The sequence below is a fragment of the Gordionus sp. m RMFG-2023 genome, chromosome 1 (genome assembly GCF_954871325.1).
Source record: "Gordionus sp. m RMFG-2023 chromosome 1, tfGorSpeb1-WG-v2, whole genome shotgun sequence".
Lineage (NCBI taxonomy): Eukaryota > Metazoa > Nematomorpha > Gordioida > Chordodea > Parachordodidae > Gordionus > Gordionus sp. m RMFG-2023.
The window spans coordinates 2988881-3007855 of NC_088775.1; the positions used below are offsets into that span (position 1 = coordinate 2988881).

Sequence of the window (18975 nt, forward strand, 5' to 3'; positions counted from 1 at the left end):
ACCAATTTCAAATAGCAAAAAATAAAATATGAATAAAGTAATAAACAATTACTTTCAAATATGTTCCCCTGGGAGTGCCGGTCATCGTAAATGTCGTAATTGGTTTCGAAGCTCTTTTCCTTTTCCGCCGCTTCCTCGATATCTTCCCGGAACCTGTAGGGAATGCTCCCCATGCTTTTCGCGGCTTCCCCCGAGCCTTTACCGTTCGTCTCGACGGCGTCCTTCGAGGGAGGCCTATCGTGGACTGCGTTGAGCGACAAATTTTTAGCTTTCGAAATAGAAACCTCTTCCCTTTCCAATTTATTCTTGGGATCTTTTAGATCACTTTTAACGAGACCATTTCCGTTCTCCTTTTCCTTCTTCTGCTTGTTCTTGGCATCTTTCGAGTCCTCCTTTTCAATCGATGACTTCTTCGAACCATTTCCGCCAACGTTAGCCGCAAAATTTCCGGGAATGAGGCCAGAAAATGGTGGGGGCGGGGACTGTCTTCCGTCCATCTCGTCCTCCTCCGGATCCCGTTGCTCACCATGAATCACCGCAAGAGAGAGGCGGACACGTTCGGCGTAACTTTGGGCTCGTTTTGCCCCGGCCGGGTTTTTAGCCACTATGACGGCGTTACGGTAATCCGGAATCTGAGATAATACAAATATGTAGGCAAAAATTTTTTAAAAAAAATATAATCAGCTGATTTACCATCTTACTAGTTAAGGTTGAGAATGGGGTAAGTAAATTTCTAGCAAAATATTTATTCGCACGTTTGTGTCTGCCGCAAAGAAAATTTTGAAAAAGAAAGGGAAGATGAAAAGGATATAAAATTTTATTTTGGTCACAAGGGATTTATCGAGTTAAAGATTTTCGTAATCTAAAAAAAAATACGTGGCTTTGCAGTGATGCGGTAAAATTGGATAAATTAAGTATCAACCAATGAGAATGACATAATAATATAACTTGCCAAGACCAACGATCCATTTCATTATGTTACATTTTGAAACGCCACGGAATACAAATCAGTTTAGTGACAATGCCATTTTGATTTCACATATAAGGAATTACGAACGTAAATTATTTATAGGGGAAACAAAAAAAATGGCGTGCCAACCAGCCGAAATTTTGTAATGATACGAAGAACTAGTGAAGGTCACGGTCCGGTCTTTGGTCCGGACTGGACCGATACCCTCGGACCGGACCGGACCGCGGTCCTTAAGAAAATGATCGGTCCAGACCGTGGTCCTAAATAAAAAGACCGGTCCTGGACCGGTCTTTTATTTGTTTAAAAAACATATTTTTTTAACCTAATTTGATTTGTTTTATCATTTTATTAAATATAAGAGTATTATATAAACAATAAAATTTATCCAATGGTATTGAAAAAAATGATTTTGTGCTTGTAGAGGGCATATTAAAATTAAGAGTAGATTGTGTTTTTTGAGATATTTCCATTTTCATCATTAGAAGTATATATTTTATGTTTTATCAGATGTCTGCTTAAGGTACCTAATTATTTTCTTAAGAATAAGGTTAAGTAAAGACAGTTTCTTTAAAAAAAAATAGAACTATATAATAACTAAAATATTTTAATAATATTATTGCTTATTTTGATTAATTTATTGCTTAAAAAATTATAAACAATTATTTTGTTACTAGGTGCTGACGATACATTAAATTTGGTACTGCAGTGAACACACACTCTATGTTTTTATTGGGACTATAAGTAAAATGTTTCTTGGACAAACTTATGGTTTTTATATTGTAAAATAAAAATTAACAAAATCTAAAATGACTCCTCTAGAAAAATATCATAAAATAAAATATACAAAAAAATTATATTAATTGTATAGTAAAGCAAACTTAAACAATAATAAAAGACCGGTCCGGACCACGGTCCTCAAGAAAAAGATCGGTCCGACAATCGGTCCGGTCCAATCCCGGTCTAAGACCGATAGGACCGGACCGTTGACCTTCACTACGAAGAACCTACATGAATGAATCAGTTTTTTTTTTTTTTCTCTTTAGCTTTCACCTTTTCTGGTGGTAAGCTCCTTCAACATCTCTCTCCACTTTATGTTATTCGTACAATCTCTTTTATCTATTTTATACTTCTTTATATTGGCTCTAACTTTATGGCCCCATTGAAGTTTTGGCCTTCCTCTTTTACGTTTGCCCATCACTTCCAATCTTTCAACTTTATTTCCTATGTAGTTCATAGGCCTTCTCATTGTGTGCCCATACCACCTAAGTCTGTTTACCATTAACTTAGTCTTAATGGACACTACCTTTAAACTATTTAGTATTCTTGTACTGCGCACCTTATCCTTTCTTGTTACCCCAGCAATCATCCTCAGCATTCTCATCTCCAGAGTTTGTAGACTTCTCTCGTCTGATTCTTTGGTTGGCCATGTTTCCGAACTATATAGAATAGTTGGTTGTACTATGGAACTGTAAATTTTTCCCTTTAATTTGTGTGGGATTCTTTTGTCAAATAGCACTCCAGATAAAGATCTCCACTTTAACCACCCTTGATTAATCTTATTCTTTATCTCTTTTTCTATTGTGCCGTTTGTTTGTATAGTGGAGCCCAAATATTTGCAGCTTTCAATTGCGGATATCTGCCAATCATTTATATCAATACTCTCCGTTTCATCTCCTCCTATCACCATATACTCCGTCTTTTCTCTATTTACTTTTAATCCGTGCGTTTCTAGGATATTTATCCAATTCACTAACCTTTCTTTCATTTCATCCTTGGATTCGGCAAGTATCACAATATCATCTGCAAATATCATATTCCACGGGACTGTTTGAGGTATAGACTGTGCTAATACATCTATTACTGTAATGAAGAAAAGTGGGCTGAGAGCCGACCCTTGATGAACTCCTTCGGCTATTGTGAAGCCTGCTGAAGTACCTGTTGTGCTACGGACCATTGTTGTATGTCCCATATACATATCCTCTATTATTCTTATATATTTTTCGGGAACTTTTTTGTGGCGTAACGTCCACCAGATAAGTTTTCTTGGGATTCTATCGAAGGCCTTTTCTAGATCGAGAAAGACCATGTGTAGCTTTTTGTTCTTTTACCTGTATTTTTCACTCATTTGCCTAATTGCATGGATAGCATCGGTTGTTGATCTTCCAGGCATAAAGCCAAACTGTGTCTCTCCTATTTCGATTATATCTCTTAATCTTTTTTCTATTATTTTTTCGTATAGTTTTAGACAGTGTGACATTAGTTTAATGCCCCTGTAATTTTGACAATTGTGTGGATCCCCTTTATTTTTGAAGATAGGAACTAGATAGCTCTGCCTCCATTTTTGGGGGACCTCTTCATTTCCAAGTATTTTATTGTACAGATTTGTGAGGAGATGTATTCCATCATCTCCTAGTGCTTTAAGGCTTTCTATTGGAATATCGTCTGGACCCCTAGCTTTGTTGTTTTTCATATGCTTGAGGCATGTGATTATTCTGTTCTGTTATAGGTTGTACAAGGTTTTGACAAGGGGAGTGTTCGTCGAGATGCAATATGTGGGAATTAAAGTTGAGAAGCTCCTGAAAATATTCTTTCCATCTATTCATTATTTCTTTTTCCTTTATTATCAATTTCCCATCTTTATTTTTGATTACTTTCGGAGCTCCGTTTATATCCCTAGAGTTCTTTTCTCGCTGTTTGGCTAATCTGTATATTTTATTTCTTGCCCTTCTTTGGTATGTAGATCTTCGTACATGTCATCGTATGCCATAGATTTGGCCCTAGCCACCGCCTTTGTAGCTAATCTCTTGGATTTTTTGTATCTTGACTTGTCATCTGCATTTTTGGATTTGTACCATATTTTATAAAGGGCTTTTTTCTCCTGTATAGTGGTTTGTACCTCTTGATTCCACCACCATAGTTCTTTGTGTGATTTGTTGCCTCCTCTTGTCAAGCCTAGCGTCGATTTTGCAGTGTCTATTAATCTGGATGAAAGGTCTGTCCATATTTTTCACTGACTTGTGAGCAATTTATTGTTTCAATGTTTGCATTGATTGCAAAGGCATCTGTCATTGTTTTTAATTTGCCCCATTTGATGCATGGTTCCAGTTTTATCTTATTTTGAGTGGATTTATTTGAGATTTGTAAATCCATGATTAGTAGCTTGTGTTGCGCGGCGATATCTTCTCCTGGGATGACTTTGCAGTCTATTACATCTTTTAATCTTCTGCGAGAGATTAGCATGTAATCTATCTGTGTTTTCCAAGTACCACTTTCATATGTTATTAAATGACTGTCTTTTTTCCTATAGTAGGTGTTGGTTAAGGCAAGGTCGAAGGCTTGCGCAAATTTCAGTTGCTCTCCTTCATCATTTCTTTCTCCGTATCCAAAACCACCATGATGCCTTTTGTAGCTATCTCTTGCTTTCCCCACATGCGCATTTAAGTCACCACCAATTATGACTAGGTCATCCTTAGGAATTTCCATTACAGCTTCATCAAGGATAGCTCTAAAGTCATCTTTCTCTTCTTCCTTGCAACCCGTTTGAGGAGCATATACTGATAGGATGTGTATTATTGATTGACCAATGCAGAGTTTTATCTTCATTAGTCTATCAGAGATCCTGTTGACTTCTACTACTGAAGAGGTTAGGTCTTGGCTGAGGATGATGCCGACACCGTTCCTATTGCTAACAAGTCCATTATAGTACAATTTATACCCATCTCCAATCATCAAAGTTTTCTGTCCTTTCCATTTCGTCTCTTGTATGCACGCTATATCAACTTTTCTCCTGTTCAACATTGATGCCAATTCTCTCGTCTTACCTTTAAGCGTCCCAATATTCAAACTTGCCAGTCTTGTCTTCTTTGCTTTGACCTTTACTTTATTTTTCACAGGATGGAGGTCTACACCCTGCGCGTCGCATGGAGGGAACGCCCTAGCTTTCATATTCATATTTTCATTTGTGTCCTTCATTTTGTTTATTGGACAGGTATCCTTAGCACCCGGCTGTCCAGGCCTGTCGGTGACCGGGGTGTCATCTCTAAGCTCCGAAATTCATCATACCATATGTCTTTACACATCAGTCATCGAAGAAAAACTTGAAAGTTTTTATGGTTCTTACCAGGATTGAACCCGCGTCCTTGTTCATGCTCGTGTTTCCAAGCCTACATCAATCAGTTTAAGGTATTTATAATGACATTGGTGGAGCCTTAACGAAAAATATGGGTACCTTTGTTAATAAAGCCATAAAATATTAATTTTTTTTAATGTATTCTTAATAAGTGATTCGCTTAAGACACAATATTTTTTTAAAAAAACAACATCATAACTATTGATTACTTTTGGAATGGTAAAAAAAAAATATCAATTTTTAATGCGCATTCTTATATGCCGTTTTAGTGTTGTTAAACGGCTCGTTTTGAGCCGATTTTTAAAAATGGCTCACTCAATACTTCATCTAGAAAAAAATATCATCCACTCCTGAAGATTTTGCTCATAGAAGGAACAAAGGTCTAGACATATATTATCGAAATCTTGAGGCTTAGGCAATATTTTTTGGCTTTGAGATTGGCCGTTTAACCGCACTAATGTCGTTAACTATGGCCACAATATTAAAAAGTGCAACCAGGGATTCAAATTCTACAGCAAAATTTAGGGAAGCCTCTCGAATTATTCTTCGGGAAAACTAATATGTTCGAAAACAACATCAAAATTCTTCTTTGGGAGAATAATTCGCAAAGTAAGCAGTTTATAACTGGTAATAAAATCAATTTAGTGATACAATAATTTTACTCGTTAAAAATAATCGCGAAGAGGACCCGATTTAAAGGTTATAACCGCAAAATAAAAATTATGTAAGACCTAAAGATTTAGCTTCATAGCTGGCAAGAAATGCTCGGATAATCTAATTCGCCAAATCACGGGCGCTTAAATAATAATATCATTTTATCTAAAAAAAAAAACTCTTAAACCCTCCGTTTTGAAAAAAAAAAACGAACCAAAATTGAGCTTTTTAACAAACACTAATTTCCTATGTTTTAATCATTCGGAATATACTATCCCATATTAATTATCGTTGTAGAAATAAGATTTTTTTTTTCCTTATAGAATGAGGTATTTTTTCGATCAGTTAAGAAAAAATCCAGGATACATAACCTATGAACAACGTAATTTCTGTTAATCAAAAATTTATCTTCAAGCAATGTACCTTGCCCAAAATCTCAACTCTTGATCACAAACCCTTCCATTCCAACTAAATAATAACTAGTTTCATCAATTTATTTTCAGGCAATAGGCTATCTCCAACTCCAACTAGATTGGCGATGCATTCATTCACAGGAGTCAGCTGTACCCCATTTTATAGTTAGCGCGTCTAGTAAATGCATTAATGCGCATTCATCATCTAATAATAATAATAAATAAAGACCATTTAATCGAAGCGCGAATCACAAAATGGCGCTACAGCTGACTCATATGTATGGTCAGTTTCAATTAATGAATAGCCAATCTAGCAGTAGAAGTATATACTAGTGATCTGCACCGGGCCTAATTTTTCAACCCCGGCCCAAATTTTTTTTTATAAAAGTTTTGCCGGCCCGGCTCGAACTCGATAACTATTATAAACATCATTGCACCCAACACACAACCCGCTAATGCCATGCCAAGTTTTACAAATCATTAAATTTTTTATAATCAATTAATTAGTGGGCTTTATATACTAACTCAATCTCAGCTGTCATCCGCATTTAACCCTTCTCATTGTACCGGCGAAAAAAAAAATCCAACAAGCCTAACTAGGTTGCCCTCAGACCCCAATTTAGAAAACGCTGCATCTAGGAATCCAATTAATTTATAGCTTTCATATTTTAAACATATAACTTTGTTAAATTTCTACTTTAACGATTTTAACGATTATTTCATGTCGCGATAGATTTTTATTTATGTTAATTTTATTTTTTGTGTTATTCATAATTTTTTAGGGTGTATTATTTTTAAATTTTTATATTTCGTACAATTTGGATGACTATGCATGCTGATAAATGATTATAACATGTAAAATAGTGTTGTTAAACGGCTCGTTTTGAGCCGATTTTTTGAAAACGGCTAACTCAATATTTTAGCCAGAAAAAATATTTACTAAACCTAGAGGATTTCGATAATAGATTTCCAAACCTTTGTTCCTTCTACAAACAAAATCTTCGGGCTTGCGTAATATTATTCTAGATGAAATATTGAGTTAGCCGTTAATAAAAATCGGTTTCTAAACGAGCCGTTTAACAATACTAACATGTAATATTACATTTTACATAAAATAAAGAATTACAATTTCAGTATTTCTTAATAAAGGGTTGAAATTGATTTAATGATATGGCCTTTAAATTCATTTAACTCAGTTACCACGACTTTTGAAAATTTATATAACTACTATAATTTATCTTATATATATAAATATGTTTCCTTACACACCCGATGTGCTGGGAGATAAGAAAATGATTTACCTATGGGAGTAATGGTAGCAAGGAGCTCTGACTCAGAGCTTGAAAAAAAGAGTATAAGATGATGTGGTATCAAATAAACTGATGAAAAATGAAGAGAATTTTGGAGATTATATGGAAAAATGAGAGAGCTAATCTTAAAAATTAAATGAATAATATTTTTTTGGGGGAGAAAATGTAACACGTGGCCTGTGAAGGGTGGGGCGTGTTGTAATTGCGTATTTTTTTACATTATATATATATAACTTTATATAATATTATAATGTCAATTGTTGTAGTTGTGTATTTTTACATTAATTTATATAATATTCAAATGTCAATTAAATTTAGATTCGAAGATTTTATATAATATCATGACAATTTTACAAGTTGTGCATGTCGAAGATAAAATGAATGTCAATCAATTAATTATTCTGGCAAAATGTTACGAAAAGATAAAACTCCTTTGTTCAAGTTATTATGATGATTGTGTTATATGATAAATAAAATAGGAAGTTTTGATCATTCGTAACATCAATCGAATAATGTTTCAATGTAGACTGCACTAAAAAATTTTTTTTTAAATATATCGCCGGGCCTTAATATTTTTTTATAAAAATTTTTACATTATGAGTTAATGGTTATAAGATTATATTATATTATAGTTATGATTAATATAATATTGGGTGATGGTTAACACTACCTAACAACCCACAGATCGATCTAATTATTAATTTCCTGCAAATTTATTCAAAGTATTAATATATATTTTTTATAATTCATGTCTAAATTTTTACAACATATTTTACCAAAACAATCAAATAAAGGAATATCTTAAATAAGCCCCAATATTCAAGTATTATTTATATATTTTTTTATAATTCATATCTAAATTTTTAGAATATATTTTACCAAAACAATCAAATAAAGGATTATCACTTCTTAAAGTTTGTAATTGATTTTACTTAATATAAAGCATTTTTTAATTGAAAAATTTGTTTTACACAAGTATCATTTTATTTCTCTTTTTCTCTGTCCCAAATTCAAGCAATTACGTATGTAGTCAGGGACAGATCGCAAAATGACGAAAAACTATATAAAAGATTATATTAAATTACAAGAGGCTCAGGAAGTAAATGAAATACCATCGACCAGTCAAATTACGACTGTTGTTAAACAAACTGAATCGTTTTATGACAAATGGGGCGATGGTAATTCTGGTAATATGTCAATAGCCGATGATGAATATTATAATTACATAAATAATAGATAAAACATTTAAGGTGGATAATTTGTTAGAGTGGTGGGCGGCTCATCAAAGCGAATTTCCAATTTTAGCAAAATTGGCAATTCCTGCTTTAAGTGCAAGCTGTGAGCGGAATTTTTCCACTACTATATTAATATTGTGCAATTAGATTATATTTTCAAAATACTATTTAATACATTTTTTTAAATAGCGATTTATTTATAAATTAAATAGTAAATTAAATACAATATATTATATTCTCAAAATATTTTCCATTTTTATAAATTAAATATTAGTTTTATTTTTTTTAAATATAATATAAAATATAGTATATGACAAATATTATTACCATTTTTATGAATATTAGTTTTATTTTTATAAATGCAATATAAAATATAGTATATGCTCAAAATATCCATTTTTATAAATAACAGTTTTATAATTTTTATAAATTCAATATAATATTCTCAAAATATTCGCCTTTTACATGCATTTTTTAAATAATAAGCGATAATACTCGCTGAAAAATATGGTAAAATACCTCATAGGTGAATTTTTGTATATACCAGGTGGAATATAATTTTAAAAAATTCCGAGCCTGTCCTGAAATTTTTAAATCCGGGCCGGGCCGGGCCGTAAAAATTTTTTTTAAAAAATATCCGGGCCGGGCCTTAAACTATCACTACAAAGGTGGGGTAAATAGGACCCCACAACTTTTATAATCTTTGTAATACAAAAGCTAGAAGATATTCCGACCTGATTTTTTCAGTAGTTTAATATTTTGTAACAAGGAATACAACTTCCAAATTTCATGATTATTGATTTGATAGTTTTTGAGATATATGCTATTTGTTGAGCTTGGGGTAAAATATACCCCACCTATGTAATGATGTAATTTTTTTTTTTGTTACTAATTATATTTATGTATGTCGGGTTAATAAATATAATTGAAAAAAATATAATTATATCTATTTTTTGATTGATATATATGACTTTAAATTTGAAAATTTTATATTATTTATTTTTTCGGTGGAGTTAAAAATCATAAATTTAACATATAATTTTTAATTTGAATTATTCTAGTGACATTTTATACTTTGAAAATAGAATTATATGCTGGCAATCAGCCTGAAGGACCTTATAAATTGAGAAATAAGCCTTTTGATGTGGTTGAAAGGTTAATTCAGCCCATTTCTAAGAGTAATAGGAATGTCACGACAGATAACTGGTTTACCAGTTATGAACTTGCTATACATTTATTAAATTCCCATTCTTTAACAATAGTAGGAACTTTAAGAAAAAACAAATAGCAGTTTCCAACATCATTTAATTTATAAAAAGAAAGATATTTGTTCAAGTTTATTTGCCTGCTAAGATAATATGACATTAGTATCATATGCAGGGTTGCCAGGTCAAAATTTTCAAATTGTGGGAGAAATTAGGTATTTTGTGGGAGAAATATAAAAATTGTGGGAGAAATTGCTAAAAAAATTTTTTTTGCAGGCCATTGACTTACTTAGTTATCCACTTATTATTTTTTATAAATATAAAATCTAATCTATTTTTCAAAATAAAATAGATAACTTTTTTTCAAAATAAAATAGCCAACTATTTTTCAAAATAAAATAGCCAACTATTTTTCAAAATAAAATAGCCAACTATTTTTCAAAATAAAATAGCCAACTATTTTTCAAAATAAAATATCCACCTCTTTTTCAAAATAAAATAGCCTAACTATTTTTCAAAATAAAATATCCAACTCTTTTTCAAAATAAAATAGTTAACTATTTTCCAAAATAAAATACCCAACTATTTTTCAAAATAGGTAATTACTGTACGACACAAAATTTCTTAGAGTACTATCTTTATTATTAAAAAAACATATTGATTTATTATAATATATTAATTTTGTTTAAAAATAATAACCAACGATCTTTTTTAAATACAAAAGAATGTAAACAAGATAAAATTTTATAAAAAATTGTAATTTTACAATGTAAAAAAATAAATGGGGGAAGGGAATATGATATTTTGAGGTATCAAAAATCTTCAAAGCATAAATCAGTATAGGGCATTCTATCAACATCTATTTCAAAACAAAAATATTCTTCAAAAATAAGAAATAATATAGATGCAACTACAGTTGCGGAAATGGTAAATACCTATCATGCAGTACAACATTCAGAGAGTTACTCAACATCTCAATGTTGGTAGAATCTTTCCCCATAATATTTAACGACTAATATAAATGAATAGAATACTTTGTAGAACACAAAATGAGCAAGGCTATCAACAATGTTTTAGGATATAAATCCAGAAGGTCAATTCTTGACGATTTGAAAGATGTGCAAACATATGCAATTCTAACAGATGCATCTAATAAGGAGATATCAAAACATTTCCCTTGATCCTCCCCTATTTCAACAAAATTAATGTCATTTTAATAAAACTATTAAAAAAAATTTCTCCAGATATGAAATATCCAAAGACATAGCTAACCATATATAATGGTAAATATGGCAGATTTGGCATTACCAATGAATTGCATGGTAGCTTTCTGATCTAATAATTCCTCAGTGAATTTGGCAAAAACCAGAGTGTATTTACAGAATTGAGTCAGCATAATGTTGGTTGACAGGTTCCTCCTAATACGCGCCATCGTAGAATTTTAAAATACAAACCTTTAAAAAATAAATAGATTATAAAAGCTGTCCTATTTGAAAATAATTTTCAAAAATAAATGGCAGAAGTATATTTAGGAATTTTACATATAGGAAATCTACTATATGCTGTTAATATGCAGTTGCAATCAGAAGAATATAATTTAATAAAGGCTCACTAAATTATGCTGCAGAAATACCAAAGTAAGAATATTACTATTATCGGATAATTATTAATAAGATTTAATATGATGTCATGTTTGAGGAGATTGTAATGCTTCTTTATTTTTATGATTTGCCAAAATATTCAAAATATTAATTTTACAATGTAAAAAATAAATTTATTTGATTTTATGCAAATGTATAAATAAGATTTTATAAAATATAGAAAGTCAAATAGTTATAGTTAATTATATTTTATATGAGATTTAAATAATGGAACTAAACGTTTACCGTCGTTATTAAGATATTTATAAAAATCCTGGCCTGACATTTTATAATTTTGTTTAACCATTAACTCGGCCTCTTAGGATATCTTAAGCTTAGATTAAAGATGATTAAGATAATAATATTTTCTAAGATGAGTTCCACTTTCATTGCTAATTTTTAAAAATATTACTTCTAATATTAATAATATATTTTTTAATATATAATAGTACATAAGCAGTTTATATTGAAAATAATTTTTCTTTTTATATATTTAATTATAACATTTTATTGTCCAAAAAACAACATCAGTATTGGAAACTAATGCTTTAACCTCAAAACAATCTAAATCTCACCTAGAAGATAACTATCATGGTATATATAAATAAAAATATAAAATATGTATAATATTTAGGATTTTTTAAGCTTAGATTAAAGATGATTAGGATAATAATATTTTCTAAGATGAGTTCCACTTTCATTGCTAATTTTTAAAAATATTACTTCTAATATTAATTATATATTTTTTAATATATAATAGTACATAAGCAATTTATATTGAAAATAATTTTTCTTTTTATATATTTAATTATAACATTTTATTGTCCAAAAAACAACATCAGTATTGGAAACTAGTGCTTTAACCACAAAACAATCTAAATCTCACCTAGAAGATAACTATCATGGTATATATAAATAAAAATATAAAAAAAGCACTAGTTTCCCATACTATTCTAATTTCAAATTTTGAAAATGTCGAATGGATTGGATTGGATGGAGAATTTAAAATTAGCGGAAAAATAAAATAAAAGAACTAGACATATTTTTCGAATAAATATTTAAAATTTATTTTAAAAATATAAAAATAATCAAATACTGTCTCTCAAAATTATTATTTATATATTAAAAACATTAAAATGCTAAAAAAAAATTGTGGGAGAAATTAAAAAATTGTGGGAGATTTTTGTGGGAGATTGTGGGAGATTTCTAATTGTGGGAGTTTTGTGGGAGTGAGATGTATGTGGGTAAACTAAAAAATTGTGGGAGACTCCCACTGATGGGGGAGGCATGGCAACCCTGATCATATGTACCAAAAAAGTATAAGCATGATGCTTTCTACCCTTCACTATGATAACAATATTGATACATCAACTGGGGATTTGAAAAAACCAGAAATTATCACATTTTACAATCTCACCAAAGCTTGTGTTGATGTTGTGGATCAGCTATGTTCAAATTATTCAATATCCAGAATAACAAATAGATGGCCTATGACAATTTTTTATAATTTGTTGAATATATCTTGCATAAATTCTTTAATAATTTATAAATCCAATAATTTAAAGGAGATTAATAGATCAAAGTTTATAAAATTATTAGCAATGGAGCTAATAACTCTATTAATGAGTAATAGATATGAAAACCCACATGTTAATAAACTACTAAGGGATAATATTGGGAACATGCTGAATATAGAGGAATTAAAACCTATTTCAACCAAACAAAAAGGAAGGTGCTCCTCTTGTCCAAGGGTTAGGGACAAGAAATCCTTATTTATTTGTTCAAATTGTTCAAAATTTATATGCAAAGATCATATGTATGAAACATGTCGTGAATGTTTTTTAAAAAAAATGCATGAACTTTAATATCAAATATTTCTTTTAATATCTGATGTTTTATTATAAAATTTATTTAATTATTACTATAAAATATTGAATTAATAAAATATATAATCAAATTTGCTTCCATTCATTTATTTTTGGTCATATCATATGATTAAGGAAAGTTCCAAAAAAAAGATTTTTTTTTGAGCAGCTTTAGTAAATATATCATAACTTTATTTAGAAATAAATGTAAATCTAGAAATTTTGTATTTATTATCTCTAATATTTTTACAATAAGTATATAAAATTTTAGTTCTTAAATTTTATTATTTTCTGAGATATAGCTATTTTAAAATTTGGGGTAAAATAGACCTCACCTATGTAACCGCGAAAGTTTTTTTCACCTATGTAGTGAAGGGTTAAATTTTTAATCCAGGCCGGGCCGTAAAAATTTTTTTTTTAAATATCCGGGCTGGACCTAAAAATTTAAAACCGGGCCGGGTCGGGCTGTGCAAATGGTACCTCTGCAGGTCTCTGATGTAGATTATATATTTAATTATTTATGATATCTTATGACAATATTATATAATATGCACATGTAAGACATCATGTCAAATCAGCAGTTTTTATAGTGAAATGAAGGGATTGATGAAAAAAATGTATTATTTTGATTGTATTACACAATGACATATAATAATACCTAGACTGACGATTCATTCATTAAAATGCATTTTTAAGCGTCGTTAAAAGCAAATCAGCTGGACCCGCCATTTTGGTAACCTTTATAATAATTATTTTCATGTTAAAAACTAATATTAAATTGATAACTTACTTTCTTATTATCTCGATGATCAGGCAATTCTTTAATAAAGTTTGCATCAGATATAATATAAAATTAGGCTCTCGTTTAAAATTTTAATATTTATTACAGTAACCAAGATGGCGTCTCTAGCTGATTTGTATTGATGTACACTTTTAATGAATGAATTGTCAGTCTAGGTATTATTATATGTCATTGGTATTACATGATAAATACAATTGGGGTTATTGGAGTTTATTTATATAAATGGCGATATTTTTTTAAAACTATTATTACAATAAACTACTGTAATTGATTCTTATGGAAGTTATTTTTTAAGAATAATATAAATCAATAATCTATGAATATTAACGAAGAATAACATGTAAAATAGTTCAAGCCTAAGCGTTCTATAAATTAAATTTTTATAATTTATATAAAAATTAATAAAAATTCTGCCGCTAGTTGGCGTTAGAATTTAAATAGTTTTAAAAAATATATATAAATAGTTTAATACAAAGTCATAAAGAATTAATTTATTGTTAGGGTTGTAGAGTAATAGTTGAGATTGAGTTAGTGTATAGTCTATTAATTAATTGATTAATAAAAATTTAACACGCGATACTTGAAATGTCATTAGTAAATTGGTGTGACCAGGAGTTGATATTGAGTAAGCATATTGCCTAAATATAAACTGATTGATGAAACCAGTTACAGCTGGTTGGGGGGTGGTGGTTGTATTCATGAAGAGCGAACAATTATATTGACTAAAAAAATGAATTAATCAATTAATTCGGGATAATTGGGATTGAGTCATTGGCTGGCTATCAGATATACATAAAAATTAATGAACTAAATAATAAGTATCATAAATTATTTATAAAAAGGATTTGCCAACAGGTGATTTAAATTGTTCTATGGGATGAACCTGAGTTTCTGTAAACTTACTGACTGGGAAATATCTCCATCCGTGGCTATTTCTACGATGGCGATAAGATGCGGAATTTATTATCATATGATAGTTATATTCCAAATCACTGTTTTATTTTCACTTGTTATTTTATTATCATTTTTCTCTATTGGGTTTCGCAATAAAGCATCTGTAATTAAAACATAGGATATCCTGTCCTTTTTCCACTTTTTATGAATAATTTTTTTTTTTAAATTAGATTACTAAATTAATTATATCTAGTTAAAATTGCTTACTCTGAATTATATCGGGATTAATTCTTCTTATTCAAGAAGAATTTTGATGTTGTTTGACATTGCGAATTTCCATTAAAAGGATTATAAATAAAAATATTTTTAAACTATTAATTTTTCCGGCATTTTAATGGACCAATCACAGAATTGGATGGAACTTTACTAAGAAGTGGCCTTTCAATCATAGGCACGAAAATTAATAAGTAAGAAAAAAAATTTGTTTAAATTATGCTAATCCATATAGGCGTAAAAATATTATTAACATATCAAAGGGGAAAAAATGATTAATTTGTGATTTAAAATATGATAATTAGAGAAAAGAGCGACAGAGAACACAATCAATACTGTATCAAAATTATATATATATTTTTTTTGGGGTAAAAACTATATCTTTAGAAGAACATACAGAAACCTTCCACCCTTGTTGCGTGAGTACATAAGGCTTAGGATGTACTCTGTTTATAAATAATATAATAATTATTATTAAAATATCAAGGTATCATCTAGAGATACTAACCAATCACAATCTATAAAATGGATCTACTTGTCTTACCCCTCTAAATAAAAATCCCTTGAAAGGATCATAATATCATAAGGGAAAACTATGTAGCAGATCCAAGTTCTAATTGAAAACATTTGTCGAGGTTTAAAAAAATCAAACAAAAGCTCAGAAATTAGCAAATCTAAAAACAAGGAATCTTCGACGAATAAATTAGAGTTTTAAATGGAAAATCGAATATCTCGGAATGATGTGCCAGAATCTTATTAAATCCATCGACAAAGAGAATCACAGTTATAGAAGGACAAAGGTAAATGTAACACACTTTGGGCGTGACTAAAATACGCGAACCCGAAAACTACGCGCCAGCTTTAATGACTAAAATACGCGCCCTTACGCGACCCCTATCAAAGAAGCTTAATTTATAAAAAATGAATGCAGAATCATCGTTTAACTTTTCATGGAGATTCAGAAAATGATAGTAATTTTTTATAAAGTTTCGGTGAGGTACGGCTAATTGCAAAGGGTTTATAAAAGGTTCATTTTAAGGTTACAAATTTTTTTTTTTCTTCTAAATTATTTTTATTTGAAGCAACACCATCGTGTATATTAAAATTATTGCCCATCATAAGTTAATAATTTTTTTATTTAAAATATATAAAATAAATTTATATTTTTATTATAAGTATCTATGAATAATATTATAAGAATCGTAACTCATTTTCTAAATATCAGAGACCTGCTGAGGTACCATTTGTATAACCCGGCCCGGATTTTTCTAAAATATATTTTATTTATTTTTGATTTTTACAGCTAATAATGGCGATTTCAAATATTTGGTTTTAAAATATACGGCAAATTTTAAAAAAAATTAAAATCCGGGCTTAGGGCCGGGCCTGCAGTCTCTGCTAAATATAATATTTGAACGAATAAGTCATATATTTTTTTTAATATAAGTGGAGATTCATATTTTGTTCCTTGTGGTGATAACACAAATTTACAGGGTTGGCACGTCGGTCAATTGACTGAGGAGTATTTGACGGTCAAAATATTCTAAAATGTTATTGGTGAATAACTATATTTATTTAATGAACTAATATGTACTTAAAGCATATTTATCAATCTAACTTTTATTTACAAATTATTAAAAAAAAATATAGTTGTATCTCCAAGGTATCGATTTAATTATAATTTTTATATAAAAATTATAAAATTTTCATATTAAAATATTAAGAATTTTTACTTAAGCATGGTTTGAAGAAAATTACTAATTGCCAATTATATTACATTATGTACAATTATCCAAACAAGATGGGCATATCATCATCAATTAAATGTAACTAGCAAATACAAATATGCAAGAAAGCTCTGAAAGCAGCTGCTGATAGAAGTTGGATATTTGTCCGAGAGAAATTACCAAGAGTACATTAAATGATATTTTGGACATTCATAAAAATATTTAGCTATCTTATTGACCTTGGCTAACGTAAGAAAAACGAAATGCTTAATTTAGAAAACACATAATACAATTGTCCATGATTTTATAATTTACCAACCTGAAGAAAAAAATATTAAAGATATGTTTGAAATAGAAAACATTCCACATACATGTGCTCACACTCCACTGCTGATTATTTATTGGATCCCCAATATAAGGGGAGCATCTTACTCGAGTTTGATAAAGCATATGACATAATACATAATAGTAGTCGCTTTGTAAAGAGATGATCATCAAAATATTATAAGTGATATCATAAATTTCGGAAGCAAAAGCGGCGTATTTAATAGGATATGTGGAAACCAGTAACTTTCATAAAAAACAATCAGATTTCGGGCTCAAGTTGTTGGAACGGGCTTTGTTCCCCTTGAATATTAAGAGAAGTGTCTAAGAAATCCGATTGAAGATCTCGACAATCCAGAAAATTGGCAGGAGTATATCATAACTTAAGATTGATTTTAAAAAAATTGTTAAAGAAAATGATAAGATTGAATATAAATTAGAACAAGGCTCTGCCATGAAGAGCAAAACATTAATCATAGAATTTAGAAAATAATTTAATATACATACATTTTCTTACTATAAAATAGAATTAATATTGTCTTAAAAATCATTTAGTCAAATATCGGTCAATTGACCGAATCTTATTTGACCAAATGCACAACCCTGCAAATTTTAGCCCCAAAAAAGGTTCTTTTAACAGAAATTGTGTTGCGGGAAACACAAGTTTATAAAATTCCGGATATTCAAATTTTTTTTGATTCCCAATATATAAAAACTGATGATTTTTTTTAGATTAATTAAATGCAACTAAATCAAAAATTGGTTATTTAGATATTTTGCATACTAAATTATAAGGAAATAGGAATGCTCCAATACTATATGAAGCAGTTAGAATATTGTGGATTAATTTAAGTCATAGTGAAAAATTAATAGATACTTCTTATGGGGTATTAAGCAAATATTTTGATATTTAATAATTATAAATAACTACGCAGATATAGTAAAAGATGTAATACACCACAAGGAAAAGAATGTAATTTGACTGAAATAGTTTAACCCGGTTCAACTTTTTTTATAAAGGTACTTTTTACTCTTTCAAAAAATAATTGTGTTATGGTTCATATATTTTTAAAGGTGCGGTTCATTGGGGCACGTAATTTAATCAAAAAATTTTTTATACCACCATTTTCTGAATCTCCTTGAAAAGTTAAACATGATTCTTTTTTAAAAATAATGAATATTCACCGAGGGAGTGTGGGGGCAGGTAGTTTAGTAAAAAAAGAAGTGTTTTTCAAAAGCCCACTAATATATAAAATACTTTAAAATATATATAATAAACACTTTGTTGATTCCTTTAGATATATATTTCTGCATTCATTTCTTATAAATTTAGCTTCTTTGATAGGTATTTTAGTTACACTCTTCATTTACATTATAATAATTAAGTTCTTGAATTTTTTTTTCTAAGTGGTGTTCATGATTATATATTTTTTTAAATTAAAATTTAAAAACTAAAAAAAATAAGTGATTTAAGCATAAATTCAGTAAGGTATTTTTAATATAAATTAAAGGTTAATTAGCAGTATAATTCAAA

At 29.4% G+C, this 18975-nt stretch overlaps 1 protein-coding gene across 1 annotated transcript in view; it reads right to left on the minus strand.

Moving 5' to 3' along the window:
* Positions 1 to 18975, minus strand: part of LOC135931979 (phosphoribosyl pyrophosphate synthase-associated protein 2-like) — a 32225-nt gene that overhangs the window by 12012 nt on the left and 1238 nt on the right. The window contains exon 6 of the mRNA XM_065469298.1: positions 53 to 632. Coding sequence (XP_065325370.1) covers positions 53 to 632 — 580 coding nt within the window. The remainder of the gene's footprint in view (positions 1 to 52; positions 633 to 18975) is intronic.